At 42.4% G+C, this 18,212-nt stretch overlaps 1 protein-coding gene across 2 annotated transcripts in view; it reads left to right on the top strand.

The window, feature by feature from the left end:
• LOC133559270 (adhesion G protein-coupled receptor A1) overlaps positions 1 to 18,212 on the top strand; it is a 557,171-nt gene that overhangs the window by 377,332 nt on the left and 161,627 nt on the right. Inside the window, exons 13-14 of one of the 2 annotated variants that reach the window (XM_061910875.1) lie at positions 10,166 to 10,400; positions 10,508 to 10,716. In XM_061910875.1, the coding sequence (XP_061766859.1) occupies positions 10,166 to 10,400; positions 10,508 to 10,716 (444 nt within the window). Of the gene's footprint in view, positions 1 to 10,165; positions 10,401 to 10,507; positions 10,717 to 10,965; positions 11,281 to 18,212 lie in introns of those variants that run through there. The other variant, XM_061910876.1, reaches the window with a different exon arrangement.

Below are 18,212 nucleotides of genomic sequence, written 5' to 3'. Positions count from 1 at the left end.
CGCCGGTAAAATGTGCAGACACTCTGGCAAATTCAATGGGGGTCTGGTTGCAGATTTCTTGCCAGTGGTGCAACTTGAATCCCTCCCTGTTAGTGTTGTTACACCCTCCGACAACAAACCGACGAGGCATGATGTCTCCAAGGTTCCAAAAGATAGTCGAAAAAACGGAAAATAACAAAGCTGAGACCTGGTGTTTGTAATGTAAAATGAAAATGGCGGGTGTATTACCTCGGTGACGTCACGTTCTGACGTCATCGCTAAATGACCGATAAACAGAAATGCGTTTAATTTGCCAAAATTCACCCATTTAGAGTTCGGAAATCGGTTAAAAAAATACATGGTCTTTTTTCTGCAACATCAAGGTATATATTGACGCTTGCATAGGTTTGGTGATAATGTTCCCCTTTAATATTTTGCAGTTAGTCATCCATGTTCGTTAAATTTTACCTTGTTTATTTTTTTAAAGTATTTTGCTTTCCAAACTATGCTGGTGTTTGTTCTTCTTCTTCTTGTTTTATGGCGGTGCACTCGACTTTAAATGTGCTTTACCTTCTCTTACTGTATTGGAGTGTTAACCAGAGTTCCCCCCTTCTTCCTCCCTCACCTACATTCATATATACCTTTCTATACAAAATTATGTTCCATGAACCTGTCTCTTTTAGAAATGTCACTAAAATTATCTTGTTGCTGCTTTGTACTCCTTTGAGAGTAACCTCATTCTGCCTATGTCTTCTAACTTCCTCTCTCAATTTCCTCCTTTTTACCGTTTTTCCCACAATGAATGATTGCCTGTTCCACTGACTCTACCTCATAGCAGCTATCATATAGTCCCTATAATTTCCCAATGTGATGGCCACTCTTTCAAAAGATGTATTTTAATTTATGATTTTGCCTCGGTCTGAGAGGTACCTATTTGAGCTACTCTAGCAATAGTGTCTGCTTTGCCAGCTGATCTGCCATTTAATTGCCCTTTATGCCTGTGTGAGCCGGAACTTATTGTAACTTTCCGCTGGAATTCACCCTCTCAAGCCTCAACAGTATTTCCGATATTTCTTTAACTACTGTATATCTTGTTTGGTTTGTGACCTAAAATTTTGAATAGAGATAAACGCTCACCTTGGGTTTAAGGGTAGGGTAGGGTAGGTCTTTATTGTTATTGCACAAGTACAATACAACTTTGTTTTCAGCACAAACACGTTCAAGATTTGACGAACAAACAGTGTACAGGGTTACAGAACAGAAACGCTGATGGGTTGCCACCAGGCGTCCCGTAAAAGATGGGGAAAAAGAATGAGTAAAAAATACAATCTAGACTGGGCTTTTAACGGGTCCCAATCTGGAGTGGGAAAAATCCCACTCCATCTCGAGACTTGCAACAGAGGGGAGGGAGTGGGCGCTATGGTAGCAGGCTGCAGCTCTTCAGGCGCTTCCCAGTCGTCCGTCAGCCCTAAGGGATTCGAGTCAAAGACGTTGGATGGGGGGTTGGGTATGTGTGTGTGGCGTGTATTTTTTGTGGATGCATGTGTATGTGTAAACCTGCAGCGTGTCTCTATTCCGCGGCCTTAGTGTTATGCAGCCAATAGTCAGTCCAAAGTCAACAACAACAGGTGTGTGTTAATCAGACCACTATCTTTCTTTTTTTTTAGCTGTTACTGTTCTACCCACTGTACTGCTGCTGTGATTGCCAACAGCTCGACTATAAACACTGCCAAATGGTTCATGGTTCTTTCTTTAACTGCAATCCAGAACCATGGTACTTCAAAAGCAAAGCATGTATTTCCTGTCATTGGATCTTTAGATATTTATGATCCTCACCACAGCTTGCACACCTGCACTTTCCTTTGCATATGTTAGCTGTGCGCACAAACCCATGACGGTTGTAGCATCTCATGGGCCCTTGCACAGATTCTCTAACACTGTACCTCATGAGATCAACAAAAAACACATTTTGCAGTGTTTTTTTCTCAAATTCTAACAGCACTCTTCTACTGTCTTTCCGCTCCCCATGTCGGATTATCTGCAATCCCCCTGCTCCTTTCTGTTTACCCCCTGTGAGAATTGCCTTGAGCTCCCCCATTGCCATGTCCAATGGTACAGGCCAGGTAACTCCTTTACTCCACTTCTTACTCTGCCCTACATAGCTAGCGCTCACTACCTTCTGCTGTTCAATTGCTTCAAGTCTGTACGCTCGCTCCCCCTGCTCTTTGTCTTTGCCCACCACTAGCAAGTTTCCATCTGCCAACGCTTTCGCCGTTGAAATATCTCCGCCCTGATTTTTCAACATCTTTAATAACTCGATTTAGTGCTGAGAAGCCTCCCTGCTCTTCAAATCTTAGTACAACCTTATACTTTGATCCCTCGCTCTCATTACCCTCCCTTCCCGTATTATGTTGCTCGCTAGACTTGATCTTCTTTACATGCCTCCCTTCTTTTACCCTACGGGCCTTCCTTTTCTCTTTCTATCTCCCATCATCCATTATTTCTTTACTCCCACTTGAACCTTCATCTCCCCACTTTCATCCATTCACAACACGGCCTTGCTTATCCACTGTTGACTTTTTCTTGAGTGTGAATTCCTGTCTGCCGCTGTACGGCTACCTCCTGATTTGAAATTGTTTTCATCCAGCTTGCGCGGGAGCATTACTAAGATTGTTGACAAACCTTATTATTATCGCTGGTGGGAACCATATTTTTTCCTTTGGAGTGGATGGCAGACGTTTCCATGCACTAAATTAGTCTGATTTAACAAATAGTTTTTTTTTTGTATTTTCACACCTACATGTGAAGTCCTAGTATGCCGTGTGCCTCTCCTACACTTGGGGGTGGAGGGGGCTCTTATTTCCTCAAAGTACGGATAAATGTAAGTAAGTAAGTAAGTCCATTTTATTTGTAAGCCTTTTTCACAGATAAAATCACAAAGCGCTGTACAAAACATAGTAAAAGTGGAATAACAATTCAATTTAAAACAACAGGGGCAACATCATAAAAAGGATACAACATGATTTGAAAATTATAGTTAAAAGGTGCATTAACTAAAAGCTTTACTAAAAAGAGAACTTTTAAAATGTTTCTTAAAAGTTTCAACACAGTCAAGATCACGAAGGGACTGATGCAAATTGTTCCAGAGTCTGGGAGCTATACCCAGGAATGCCAGGTCTGGACGGGTTTTAAAACGAGTTTTCGGGATCTTGAGAAGACCTGGCCCTCAGTCAGTGATGTACTGAGGGGCCCTACCATGCAACGCACGGAATGTCAGGACTAAAATTCTTACCTCAATGCCGAATTTAACGGGAAGCCAATGGAGACTGGATAAAACGGGGGTAATATGGGCTGTTCTGGGTGCATCTGTCAAAAGTCTGGCAGCCACATTTTGTACAGTCTGAAGTCACTTTAGCGTTGACTTGTTGAAAAGGGTGAAAAGAGAATTGCAATTGTCTATGTGAGATGAAATGAACGTGTGAATGATCATTTCGAGATCCAATTTGGACTACAAATTTCTCATTTTAGAAATATTTCCAAAGACATTCACTGATCAAACACAACCCCAAGGTTTCTGAGGCTGCTGTTAACAGATGCACCCTGAGCACCAAGGGACTTCTTGATCAGGGGGATTTTTTTATTGGGGGAAATTATAAGAGTTTCCGTTTTGTTTGAATTTATCTGGAGGAAATTTGAGGACAACCAGTTTTTAATACAGGATACGCACTCCAAGAATTCAAATAAAAAGTGAAACTATGAATCATTGAAGGATCATAACAGTTGAATATAATCTGCATAGAAATTATTAAAAAAAAAAATCAAAACGACTCATCAACCTCCCAAGCGGCATCAGATACAACAAAAATGAAACAGGCCCCAGAACAGAACCCTGAGCCACACCACATAACGGGTTGGACACATTAGATATTGCATCATTAAAAGCGACATTAAAAGTTTTCCCATTTTCATAAGAAGTAAACCACTTTGTAAATGTATTGCTTTTCCGGTTGACCCATGACGTCACACCAGGCATCCACGGCCCTTACAAGTCAGCAGCTTAGGTTTGTTGTATATGTTGTCCGCTGTAATTTTTGCTCTAATGGCTATACTGATGTTAAATAGCAGACAGCATCAAGAAATGATGATTGATTGCGCTACAAACCTGACATTACGACCAAGAATGTAATTGAGCCGATGCAGGTCCAAAGCAAAGAAGGTTGGTGGGAAAAGGGAGTTTCAAAGGAATTTTTGTACGGAGAATCATGCAAACAAAACTTTTGAATGTCTCGGAGTTCATTCATAATGCTATGTGGATTGATGGAAGGAGTTTTCAATTACAGGGAAAAAGACTGTTATTGCCCCAGCCGATACTGTTCTAGATGAACAGTATCGTTTGTATGTTCTAGGTCAGGTGTGTCAAACTCAAATACAGAGTGGGCCAACATTCAAAACTGAACAAAGCGGCGGGCCAAGGTTGAACAAATTAACCTTTTAATAGGGAACCAAAAAAGTTTTGCATTGAATATTGAACAAGCAAGCCTTATATAACTTTATAGTGACATGCAAACTGGAGTTTCAAATAATAATAATAATAATAATAAAAATTTCAATGGCGTATCAAATAAGATTTAAATAAAAAATTAATGCCTCTTTTCTATTTGCAGCCTTCTCAGGTAAATATCAAAATACATTTTTTTCACAGGCTAAAAATAACTTTGAAAATAAAATAACAATAATGAATGAATCAAGCATTCAAGTCTTGAAGTATCAAGAGAAAGTGCACATATAAAATGTTAATTATTGCTCAGTTTGCTTAGCTGATTTGCTTTAACACTAAATATAGAAAAAGCAACACTTATATATGCAAAATCTTAATAGTGGTGGTAGCGGAGGGTGTATATTGTAGCGTCCCGGAATAGTTAATGCTGCAAGGGGTTCTGGGTATTTTGTTTATGTTGTGTTACGGTGCGGATGTTCTCCCGAAATGTGTTTGTCATTCTTGTGTGGTGTGGGTCCACAGTGTGGCGCATATTTGTAACAGTGTTAAAGTTGTTTATACGGCCACCCTTAGTGTGACCTGTATGGCTGTTGACCAAGTATGCCTTTCATTTACTCATGTGTGTGTTTAAAAGCTGCATATATTATGTGATTAGGCCGGCACGCTGTTTGCATGGAGTAAAAGCGGACGTGACCACAGGTTGTAGAGAACGCTTTAAGGCAGGGCCTTTAAGGCACGCCCCCAATATTGTTGTCTGGGTGGAAATCGGTTGAAATTCGGGAGAATGGTTTCCTCGGGAGATACTCAAGAGGGGCACTGAACTTCGAGAGTCTCCCGGGAAAATCGGAAGGGTTGGCAAGTATGAGTATTAGCGGTGAATGCGGCTGTATAATACCTGCGGGCCAGCATTAATGTTAATTTGATATTGCCTCAAGGGCCAAATTAAATTACACGGCGGGCCAAATGTAATGTTAATTTGATATTGCCTCAAGGGCCAAATTAATTTACACGGTGGGCCAAATTTGGCCCGCGGGCCAGAGTTTGACACCCATGTTCTAGATGAACAGTATCGTTGAACACTATTGTCCTGGACTAGCTGACCAGTTGTGTGGAATACAGAGTTAATGCTAATCAGTTTGGAGTGCACAAATGCAGCGTGAAAAGGTTTGTGTATGCTTTATTCTTTGCTTTGTAATATACTCGCTTCATTCTCTTATATGTCATTCATTTATTTCTTCAGGGAGTCTGAATTAAGCCGGCATTCTCCATTTCCTTCCTTCCTTCTTAAATAAATATCCATTTCTTTCTTTCTTCAATTTGATTTTTTTTTTAATTTAGGAAGCAAATAAAGAGTTTCATCTTCATTGAAGTTGTTGCTTGTGTTTTTATTGAATGGTATCTGCTTCCATGTTGATTCCGCGCGTTGAGACTGGCGCATGTGCGACACAAAGGGTCCCCTTAAACAGCACAAACCCACTCGAGAGGTCTGGTTTTCAATCGCGTAATCCAGGTGTGTTCGTGCGACTTTTCAAAAATCGAACACGTTCAGATTAAAGTTTTTCTGTGGGTTGTAGGATGCTTTTTTAGAGCAAAATTATTTGAGAAATCGCACTAATTTAGTGCATGGACCATTCTGAATGTCACCAGTAACCAGTTCCACTCCCTTTAACTGGAACAACGTAGCCATTTTCCGCTTCGTGGACCAGACATCTTGATGCCTAGGCTTCCCACCATCTTTGTTGGCCACCGCTCGAGCAGAGTTAGATATTGAGCCTTGTCACAATAACGTCTTTGGCTCGAGAATATTGTTCCAGTTTGGCCACCTTGACTGTCAGTTGTCACACTTTCCGAATCTTTTGGTCATTTTAGGATCTTCACGTCTTCCACCAGCTATATGATAGTTAACACAAAAAAAATTTTTGCGGTCAGAAATTTCAGCGATTTATTTCCTCAGCTTTAAGTGTCTTCTTGGACCACATGTTGTTTTGGGCGATGTTTTCTTTGGGCCTGGGGTCGTTGACTGCTGTCAGCCGAGGTCGTCATCGGGCCCTTGTAAATGTTGGCTTTCCTAGGCAGAGGTCGTCGTTGGGGCCTGTTGGATGTCAGCTGTTTCCGATGCAACTGCAGTCTGAACGACCAGATTGCGTTCATCTGACCTATACATATGACAAACATCACAATTCTTAGCCAAACGCGCAGAAGTAAATGCCAGACAAAATATAGGAGAGCTTACATCAAAGTTACATCCAATTATTGTCCTCTTCCTTCTTAATCTTCTACTTAAAATAATAAATGTTGACTGCAATTGCAAATACTCATTAGATGTGACAGGACTACGGATGTATAACATGTACCAGTATTTTTTTGTTACCTGTTCCTAATTGGGTTGTTCCAGGAAGAACTTTAAAAACTCTGGACTCATGATACTGCTATTGGTACTTTTCCAGGTGACTTTCGAAATTGTGACACTGTGTCACGTTCAGTTAAAGTGCTGCTACTATGTTCGGGTAGATAATAATCCGCTTGGAATAACCACAAATAATAAAACAACACTACACAAAAATTGATAATGCATTAATATTTTGATGTCAGTTTGAAGTGAACGTCACCTAACACATGATCACCGCTCTGGCAAACTTTACCAACCCAACCGGCCTTTAAGTTATCCAGTAACCCACAGGGCAATTTTAATCCACTCAAAAAAGTGAAAATTTGACAGAATTACACGGTATTTGTATCTATATTATAAAGATACGAAACATTTTCAACCGAGGCGGCTGACAACACTTGTTTACGGTCCGTCACTCTAATAGGTCCGTGAGCCACAGAAACATGAATAACAATTGAGGGACAGCGAACCTCATACTCCAACCGGCGTCCCTTCAATTTCGATCTCACAGTGTTCGATTCAAGAACTCCTTCATTCTGCACTCCATCCAGCTGTATAATCACTCGCCATACAGCAATAGATGATATCTGTCCGCTTCTATGTTAGCTACCTCTCTTTGTTTATAATGTCTTTTTTGTGCTGAATTTACTCTCTATTTTATGCTGCCCTTTTATTGTGTATATATATATATATATATATATATATATATATATATATACAAACACAGTTGTATATATGTTTTGGCTGTCAAATTTAATGCATTATCTAATGAAATTCATCAAAAAATAATATTGCATTAATCACACAATTTATTTTGAGTGCACAGTCTCCTTTACCTTAACCGTACAGTCAGTGATCAGGTCAATGGATACGTCAGTACACACATGAGAGAATAGACTCCAACTGGCGATGTTACTGCTGAATTTCACTTAAAAAATAAACTCTGACGGCGCTTTAGATAAAACTATTACCAAGTTTTGAGCAAAAAAATTATGTACATTCGAGTAACCCACTTAAAAATAAATTCCTGGATGACATTATGACAACAACATTGTAATCGTGTATCGTACTGTGGGGATGTTTTTCAGCGGCACAGAATGGGAGACTATAATTAGGGTAGAGGAAATATGAAGGTAGCAATGTACAGAGACATCCTGGATGAAAACCAACATGTTTCATCCAACCTGATGGAGCTTGCAAAGAGGAATGGGTGAAACTGGCCAAAGACAGGTGTGCCAAGTTTGTCGCATTATATTTGAAACTGTAATTGTTGCTGAAGTTTCATCAACAAAGTATTGCGCAAAGGCTGTGAATACTTATGTTGATGTGGTTTCCATCCATCCATCCATCCATTTTCTACCACTTGTCCCTCTCTGGGTCGCGAGGGATGCTGGAGCCTATCTCAACTGCATTCGGGCGGTAGGCGGGGTACACTCCGGACAAGTTGCCACCTCATCAGAGGGCCAACACAGATAGACCGACAACATTCACACACTAGGGCAAATTTAGTGTTGCCAATCAATCTATCCCCAGGTGCATGTCTTTGGAGGTGGGAGGAAGCCGGAGTACCCGGAGGGAATCCACGCAGTCACGGGGAAAACATTTTTTACATTGTCATTATGTCATTGTGTTAACCTGACTCTCGCCAGACCTTTGTAGTTCGCTGAGCTCCACACAAGGATCTGGGCTTGAAGGCATTGCAAACTTCGAATTGGCAAATAAATAATGAACCAATCATGAACGCCGGGGGGGATTTCATAGATGTGATGTAGCGCCAAAGCGACTGTTTGATTCAAACAACAATGGCGGCAAACAGCGAGGAGACGTGTGCTGACATTGATTCTGCTATTGCAACTGTTTTGCAACATTGATCGTCTACTGACATTGCTGCGTTGTTTCTGTAAAAGCTCTTTAACTTTTTGCTCTGTCGTTATCCAATATGTCGGCTGTTCTGTTTTGGATTTCCCAGCGTCGCTCTCATCAGCGTCACGGGTTGATTTTGATGTGAGTGGTTGAAGTAGCATGTCATTTGAGATAACTGAGAAGTTGTTTATCAAATCACATGCAATGATCTTTTTACAAGGCCCCGCCTCCTGAGAACTCACAGATCCTTGTGTGGAGCTCGGTGAACTACAAGGATCTGGCGAGAGTCAGGTTAATTGTGTGTAGGATTTTGAGGAAAACAATATATTCGATTTTGAAATAAGGCTGTAACATAACAAAATGTGGGAAAATTGAAGCGCTTCTTTCCGGATGCATTGTAGGCTATCAGTAATCTGACTCTCGCCAGACCCTTGCAGTTTGTTGAGCTCCACACAAGGATCTGGGCTCGAAGGCATTGCAAACTCCATCAAGATAACAAAAAATAATGTACCAATCAGGAACACCGGGCGGGATTTCATAGATGTGACGTAGCACCGAAGCGACTGTTTGATTCAAACAACAAGAAAGAGGCGTGTGCTGACATTGATTCTGCTATTGTAATTGTTTTGTCGAATCTATCGAATATTAATTGTTTAAAAGATGAACAGAGAACTGCATTTATTGGTGGCAAGGATGTTTTGGCTCTTCTTCTGACCGGGTTTGGATTCCCCAGTGTCGCTCTCAGCAGCCTCACGGGTTGATTTGGATATGAGTGGTTGAAGTATAGCACAGCATTCAAGATAACGAACAAGTGGTTTATCCATTCGCATACAATGTTTTTTTGGGTTTTTTTTTTTATAAGGCCCTGCCTTCTGAAATATATCTTGTATTGAGAAGTCCCAGATCCTTGTGTGGAGCTCAGCAAACTGCAAGGATCTGGTGAGAGTCAGGTTAGTAACATAACAAAATGTGGGAAAATTGAAGCGCTACTTTTTCCGGATGCACTTTAGGTTATCAGAGGAAGAGTTGATTTGGGGGGAAGAAATTAACCACAAATAAAAACAACAACAATTAACATTTTCAAGTCACCTGTGCCCGTCGCTCTTACTTGTTTTCCTATTTCTAGGGGGGTTGGGTGAGTTGTGCAAAGTTTTTTCTTTTTTTCCTTGTTCCAAGAGAGGTGAAAAGAAGATCAAGTCAGACCAGTTGTCTCTTTAAATCAAACTGCGGCGTTGACGTGCCCTCCAGCTGAAAATGGTAAGAACCATTTCCACCTCTGCAGCATGCAGGGAGTGTGACCAAGCAGGCGCTCGAACAGGATTCTTCCTCCCTCCATCACGTGTGCTGGGTGCTATTCAGCATTTGTTCCTTTCACTTGTTGTTTTTCCTCCTTTCTTTTTTACATCATTCATCCCTTCCTCTCCTTCAATCCGCAGAACTCCGTGGCAGTGGCGTCCATCCATTTACCTCCTGCAGCCCCGCACGCTTCCTCCTCATCCTCCTCATCCTCCTCCTCCTCCGACGTGCAATCTGTTGATAACTCCACTTGCAGGCTGCAGTTCATCGTCTTCCGCAATGGCAAACTCTTCCCGTGCACTGGGAATTCCTCCAATCTGGCCGACGACGGCAAGCGCAGGAGCGTCGCGACACCAGTTGCTTTCACCAAATTAGGTAGGAGGAACGCTAAAAAAACACACGCTTCTGCATGCAAACACACTTCTTTTTTCACACTTTCCTAAACATCATGTCTTCACCCCCCCTCCACCCTTGTTTTGCAGATGGCTGCAGCCTGGGGAGCGTTGTGCACTCCGTCACTATTGCACTCCGGCACTTTGCGTTGGGGGTAGAACCCACCGCAGCCTATTGGGACTTTGACCTGCTGGATGGACATGGCGGCTGGAGGGCGGAGGGCTGCCACATAACAGGCTCCGGGGGCAACACGACCACCATTCACTGCAGCCATCTCAACAACTTCGCCGTGCTCATGGTGAGTAACGGGAGGCGCATTCCTTGCATTGCGCACACACCTCCTTCCCATTATGCCCCTGCAGCCTATTAGGGCTCGGAAGCTGTCCTTGCAATAGGGGCATTTTTCTGCAGATTTTTTTTTTTTTTTAACAAATTTAAATACCTTGTTCTGTTTAGATACATTTTTTTTTTATAGAGGCGATGCTCTCTGCAAGGGAAGGAGCGCCTTGTCAGGAGATATCCGCCTCGGAGCGCAAGTGGTGTTTTTAATTGGTTGCCAGCAGAGAGAGAGAAAAAAAAAATGTTGGACTGCGTGGAAGACTAGCGTGGTTTCATTTGTGCCGCTCAAGTGGATCTCGACGCCGCCGAGATGCCTCCTCCAGACGACGTCCCTTTCCTTGGCGTTGATTCCACGAGGATGATAACCGGAGCGCGATTGGCGAACCGCATCGCTCCGTGCGCAGAGTCGCTTTTGTAAGCGGCTGTTTTTTGTTTTTTGGTTTTGGGTTTTGCATTTTTTTTTTTTGGATGAGAAGAAATCCTCCGGATGTTTACCGAAGAGTGGGATTCGTTAGACTGGGAGGTCAGTTGTCAGTGGAGCATGAAAAGTGATGTGATGCTTTCGCAACTTGCTCGTTTTTTCCCTGCATATTTTATGAGGCTTGTTGGAGGAAAGATGGTCGGGAAAACGCCGCATTGGAATGACAAAGTGAACAGTGCGTGCGTGCGTGTGCGTGGAGGATACTAAGCTGTTAGTAGACCGAGAGCAGATGTCACGATTGTCTTAATGTTTTTTTTGTTTTTTTAATTAATTTGATTTTTTGCGCGAACGCCGTCTTGGCGACTTGGTGGCGCGCCGTGCACCTTCCGGCTGGCTGGAGTGGGGATGGTGGGGGTGGGGTGTGTTTGAAAAAAAACCCCCAAAATGCGACATTTGCACACACACACACACACACACACACACACACACACACACACACACACACACACACAAAAACATATCCGGGTGATGTGAACTTGGAAGGCACGTCCAGGCGTGTATAGTAGTCAGACATGGCGGAACATTGCGCACGTCAGAGCGCGTCGGAGAATGCAGTCACCACACCCGCCTGGTCTCCGCAGTGCCCGCGAAAAAAGACCCCAGCTGTTTACAGACCTGTGACATCACCCTCATCCGAGATGCTGGTGATGAATGGCCGTTTTTGAGGCAATGGGGGTTGCCTCTGCACCTGTTGCTTAAATTGCACGTTTAGATGGAGTTGGTCTGTCAAGTGTAATATTTGAAGCATGATATTTCAAAAAGAGACACATGTGAGTACAACATTGGCGGCCCGTGCGTTTCCTACCTAGGCTCTTCAGTGATCTCCGACTTCAAGGCCTACTGAAATGAGATTTTCTTATTTAAACGGGGTTAGCAGGTCCATTCTATGTGTCATACTTGATCATTTCACAATATTGCCATATTTTTGCTGAAAGGATTTAGTAGAGAACATCCGCGATAAAGTTTGCAACTTTCGGTGCTAAGACAAAAGCCCTGCCTCTACCGGAAGTCGCAGACGATAACGTCACAAGTGTGGGGGCTCCTCACATATTCACATTGTTTATGATGGGAGCTGTCACGCCAAATGTCTAACCACCTACAAAAACCTTCCCCCCGGAAGACATTTGGCGTGACAGCCCCTTTAATGCCTGAATGAACCCAATGAGGGCGTGATAATACCAAGTTATATGACTCTTAAGGGTTACAGATAAAAAATTAGCGAAGCAAAAATAGCTTTAAAGGTTAGTATGCTGGAATGCTAATATTTTTTCCTTACCGTTATTTTTCACCAATGACAATCAGCCAATTATAATGCTTTTAAAACAGGCGGCTGTGTGGGCTGCTTTAAGCAAGTTATATGACTCTTAAGGGTTACAGCTGCAAAATTAGCAAAGCAAAAATAGCTTGAAAGGTTAGCATGCTGGAATGCTAATATTTTTTCCTTACCGTTAATTTTCACCAATAAAAATCAGCCAATTATAATGTTTTTAAAACAGGCAGCTGTGTGGGCTGCTTTAAGGTCCTTCCACCCTCATTGGGGTCTTTCAGGCATTAGAGGGTCTGTCACGCCAAATGTCTTCCGGGGGGAAGGTTTTTGTAGGGGGGAAGAAATTTGGCGTGACAAAGCCTCCAACAAAAAGTGCTATTCGGACCGAGAAAACGACAATTTCCCCATTAATTTGAGCAATGAGGAAAGATTCGTGTTTAAAGATATTGATAGCGACGGACTAAAAAAAAAAAAAAACGCGATTGCATTGGGACGGATTCCGATGTTTTTAGACATATTTAGTAGGATAAGTCTGGGAAATCCCTTATCCTTCTATTGTGTTGCTAGTGTTTTAGTGAGTTAAATAGTACCTGATAGTCGGAGGTGTACGTCCACGGGTGTCTTGACGCGCAATGTCACAGGGGAGTCTACGGCAGCTATGGACGGCAATAAACTCAGCTTTCCTCCTGACTTTTTAACCACAATTTTCTCACCGAAACCTGCTGGTTGACATGTGGTCGTGTTTCATGTTGGCTTGACCGCGCTCTGATCGATAGGAAATTTTCACCTCCAGAAATTTTAAACAAGGAATCACCGTGTGTTTGTGTGGCTAAAGGCTGAAGCCTCCCAACTCCATCTTTCTACTGTGACTTCTCCAATATTAATTGAACAAATTGCAAAAGATTCAGCAACACAGATGTCCAAAAAACTGTATAATTATGCCGTTAAAGCAGACGACATTTAGCTGTGTGTGTGCGTAGCGCTCATACTTCCTAAAAACCCGTGACGTCTTGCGTACACGTCATCATTACACAACGTTTTCAAGACGAAACTCCCGGGAAATTTAAAATTGCAATTTAATAAACTAAAAAGGCCGTATTGGCATGTGTTGCAATGTTAACATTTCATCATTGATATATAAACTATCAGACTGCTTGGTGGCTAGTAGTGGGTTTCAGTAGGCCTTTCAATTATTACCTCTCAAAATACCATAATTGATGTCACCGCATGATCATTGTTGGAGAAATACTATACAGGAACACATTTACAGTACGCCCTACTGGGCATTGCATCACATCAACAGTAAACAAAACGGGTTATTTTCTGGCGCATTTAAAAATCAATTAAAACGCATCAGCAATTAAAACATGTACCGTAAATTTCTCTGCTTGGCTTATGCAACTTCCAGTCAATAATGTTTGATTCAAAGTACACACTTCTCAAATACATATTAACTGCCCTGACACATGATGGTGACAAATACACATGTAATAACACGCAAGCGTGACACATTTTAACAAGAAGAGTTTACAACTTTTAGTGGTAACAGAACAGCTACTGTCAACAACTTGTGATCTGATTGGCTATCACAACTGTCTATCAACTCTATGTCTTCTCAAATTAATCCGCTAACGGTCCCGATGACTATCCAGTCACAGGATGCGTGAAATGTCATGTTCAATGTGAGGCCATCTAGAAAGCCTTACTGACAACAACTCGGGATCTGATTGGCTATCGCAACTGTCTATCAACTGTATGTGCCCGTTCACTTACAGTGCACGGACGCCCGCATTGTTGATTCTGAATACCTGCAGCAGATTTGGTACAGCATGGCAACAAAAGCGAGCTGAATTTTGGTTGGATACAAACTAAAACTAAAAACAACAGCACTGGAAGGAGCAAACTATGACATGAAAAGAATATGAATACTTTTAGTTATTTAGGGAAAGTAAATAAAAAAATAATTATATCTTTAATTATGATCATGATTTCTGGTTATGTTAGGCCAGCAGAGAAGGCCTTGCTGGCCCTGTGACTGCACACCACTGGAGTCATCTCAAAACAAGTATGACGATCCCCCTGGTAGGGGAGTATCCATTTATGGAGGATGCCTGTGCGTGACTTTGTTTAACGTGGGAAGACTGGTACACAGACAATCACCACACGATCCTTGACAGATCCGGGTCAGGGTCCAGTGGCATGGAGTCCAAGACAAATGGGGACCCTTTTCTGCTGCAGCCTTCATCCGCCATCCCAGCCATTGTGACGCTCCATAGGGTTAGCAATAATTCTCCGCCTGTTCCGCCGTTCAGGTCTTGGGTTAGTTCCCCATAACTGGGCCCACATGGATGATGGCGTACCCTCTTCTACCATCGCAGCCGTTGTGGTGGTTCTTACATATACCGTCTTCCACCTGCTCTACCGTTGAGGTCTTCACTGTATCCCTGGCTAGGGGGCAGTCAGGTACTAGGCCTTTGCTAAGGACCACCTGGGGTGACGGTAGTAAATAGGTTAACCTCCTATTGCCCCAAAACCCCATATATGAGCCTCCACTGCCGGATGCACTTAAACATCATGCCCAGGACATTCCACTGGAGTACGATACAATAGAGCATTAAATTAATGCTGTAGGCGCTGAGCTACATTTCTGTCAGTGGATGATTGGTGTGTGTGTGTGAATTAAAAAAAAAGAAAAATAGACATTAAGCGAAGTTAATATCCCATATTATTTGTGGCTTTATTATTTTGTAAAACACACCAAACTCGCCAAAACATTAACTACAAAAAGATTTATTTAAAAATAAATATTCTAAATATTAAAAGTTGCTTTCAATCCCACGTGGTTACTCTGCATTGTCCGTGGGTGCTCGGGCCCCGAAGCACCCACGGGACCGGCGCCTATGGCTGCTGCAGTGCACGTTAAAAGATCCAAATTTCACTGTTAAGTTCTCTGTATAATGTGTTGCTCCTGAAAAAAAATCTGGCATGCAGTCATTTCCAATAAATCCTTTTTTTTTTGGAGTTGACAAGTAATTGTACTTGGAACGCCTCCTTACCCTCTGCCCCCTCTTGGCGTGACGTCATATACAGAACTGGAGCCTAGTTCCCTGCATGTAGGTAAACGCATGTAAAATTATTATTTTGGTCACGTAATTGGCGCCCTAGTTAATTGTTACTGGGGTATGGCGCGGCGCAGTTGGGAGAGGGGCTGTGTTCCTGGTCCGATCATTACCTTCTACCAACCTCGATATGTCCGTTGTGTCTTTGAGCAAGACACGTCACCATTGCTCCTGATGGGTCGTGGTTAGGGCCTTACATGGCAGCTCCCGCCATCAGTGTGTGAATGTCTGTGTGAATGGGTGAATGTGTCAAAGCGCTTTGAGTACCTTGAAGGTAGAATAGCGCTATTAAAGCACAACCCATTTTACATTTTTTTTTTTTTACCTCAAAGCTGAAAAAAAAAAAAAAATTCCAGACTTCCCTGCTCGGCCATCTCCTCTTACTTGGACATTATAGCCTGTGTTTCCTTAAGAATCTTGAGGACAACGTCAATAGAAGAGGATACATGGAAATACTAGAGTCTTACCTTCTTGTTTCTCTCGTTTTAGAGCTTGTTCCGCTTTTCTTTCTCAGTTTTCCTGCAGGTTCTGACTCAGTCTTTCTCTCCCTCGAGGGTGCTCCTGATTTGGCTTGAGTCTTTTTTTTTTTTTCCCATTTTAAACTCTGACCAGAACCCTCTGTATTTGAAGTCGGAATCATTGAAATGATCGCTGCAAATTGCACTCCTCTCACGTCGTTTTTTCCATTTTGCACAACTTAATTGGACTTGAGAGGTCCATACGTTTCACATATTCCCATCATTTGTAAATGTATGCAGGCTGAACCCTTTTTTAGTTGTATTGATACCACCTGCAACAATGTATCTGGCAGACATACAAAAATTTGATCATTCTTCCAAAGTTTGTGCAAAAAAATATCGGGATGAAGATGCTACCAAAAAAATAATACTAAGCAATATGAAGTTGCCTCCAGTCTTCTGTAGGTGAAGTCAGCTGACTGATGAAGGCCTGCCCACATTTTGGAGCTAAAAGTGGGCGTTCCAAAATGTGCTAAAAATTGTAAGAAAAACAGCCTAAAATTACCATTGTGTCTAAGTTCACCAGGAGAAAACATTTTTAGATCCAGAACTATAAAATAGGTGCCATAAGTGTCAAATAAGGTTATCTATAGTAAAGTTAGTACCAGTCACTTTGACAGTAAAGCAATAAGAAGAATGGAATTGCTATACAAGAGTTACATCACCATGCAGCTGATCACTTTAGTGCCTTGAAGTGCCGCATCAAAATTACCCTAATTTAGTGTTTTCTACTGCAGCGTACGACTCTGTGTCATGGAACCATACAGTTTGGCAAACAGACAGGTTTTCTTTACCACAAAGCACAGCTATAATGCAATAGAATGATTGCAAAAAGGGAAAACTGCAGTCAGATGCATACCCTATAATGCACAGTGTCTATTTCACATGTACAGAACATGTTGTTTGCGTGTAAGGAGAGGTTGGGGGAGTCTGCCAAAAACTTAACGACCCGATACACTTGTCACCAGGGACTGACTGAGATTTTACGAGGGACATAAAAGTACTTCCTTGACATTCTGTTGGATTTAGTATCAGAGGGGATTACACTCAGCTGATTCTTCCTCCACTTTGGACCCTAAATAACGGATTTAGGACTGTGTGTGTGTGTTTCCACGTTGGTGTGTGATTAGAGCGCAGTTGACTGACTAACGCGTTACATTTTCACACCATATGCCACATCCTCAACACCTGCCCTCCTAAATTACAATGAATGCAAAGGCTGCTTTGATTGTTCCAGATTTCAGCACCTCGGATAGTTCCGGTGTTTATTTCCCCCTCCGTACTCCCGCCGCTGACCCACAGCCTTGTGTATGTCCGTGGGGATGGCTGACTCATCGTTCACAGCAAGTCAGCCTAATCATTTGTCTCCATCACCGTGACAAGCCTATGTGTCCCCCCAAACAACCCCCGAGCAACAGACACCGCTTCTCTCTGCATGTGGTATGTTTGCCGTATGTTTCAAAGGTCACTGGGAAGACTAGATATAATTATGTTTTTGTGTTGTTGTTTTTTATAAAGGTATGTTTATCAAGATACATGGATATGCAGGCAAGAACATGTTTTATTGTCTGATCAAGAACCACATCAAATTAATATAAGTATGCTTTCATGGGGCAGCACGATGGAACAGAGGTTAGTGGATGTGCCTCAAATATACAAAGGTCCTGAGTTCCATTCCGGCCTCGGGATCTTTTTGTGTGGAGTTTGTTTTGCATGTTCTCCCCGTGACTGCTTGGGTTCCCTCCGGGTACTCCGGCTTCCTCCCACCTCCAAATACATGCACCTGGGGATAGGTTGATTGGCAACACGAAATGGTCGCTAGTGTCTGAATGTGAGCGTGAATGTTGTCTGTCTATCTGTGTTGGCTCTGTGATTAGGTGGCGACTTGTCCAGGGTGCACCCCGCCTTCTGCCCTAACACAGCTGAGATAGGCTCCAGCACCCCCCGCAACCCCAAAAGGGACAAGCAGTAGACAATGGATGGATGGATATGCAGGCAAGAAAAGGCTTTAATGTCTCATCAAGAACCACATCAACTTGATTTAAATATGATTTTATAGACATGCTGGAA

This window comes from Nerophis ophidion, linkage group LG09, assembly GCF_033978795.1.
Source record: "Nerophis ophidion isolate RoL-2023_Sa linkage group LG09, RoL_Noph_v1.0, whole genome shotgun sequence".
NCBI classification, from domain to species: domain Eukaryota; kingdom Metazoa; phylum Chordata; class Actinopteri; order Syngnathiformes; family Syngnathidae; genus Nerophis; species Nerophis ophidion.
Note: the sequence above shows the minus strand (reverse complement) of the source record. Positions and strands in the feature narration are given on the sequence as shown.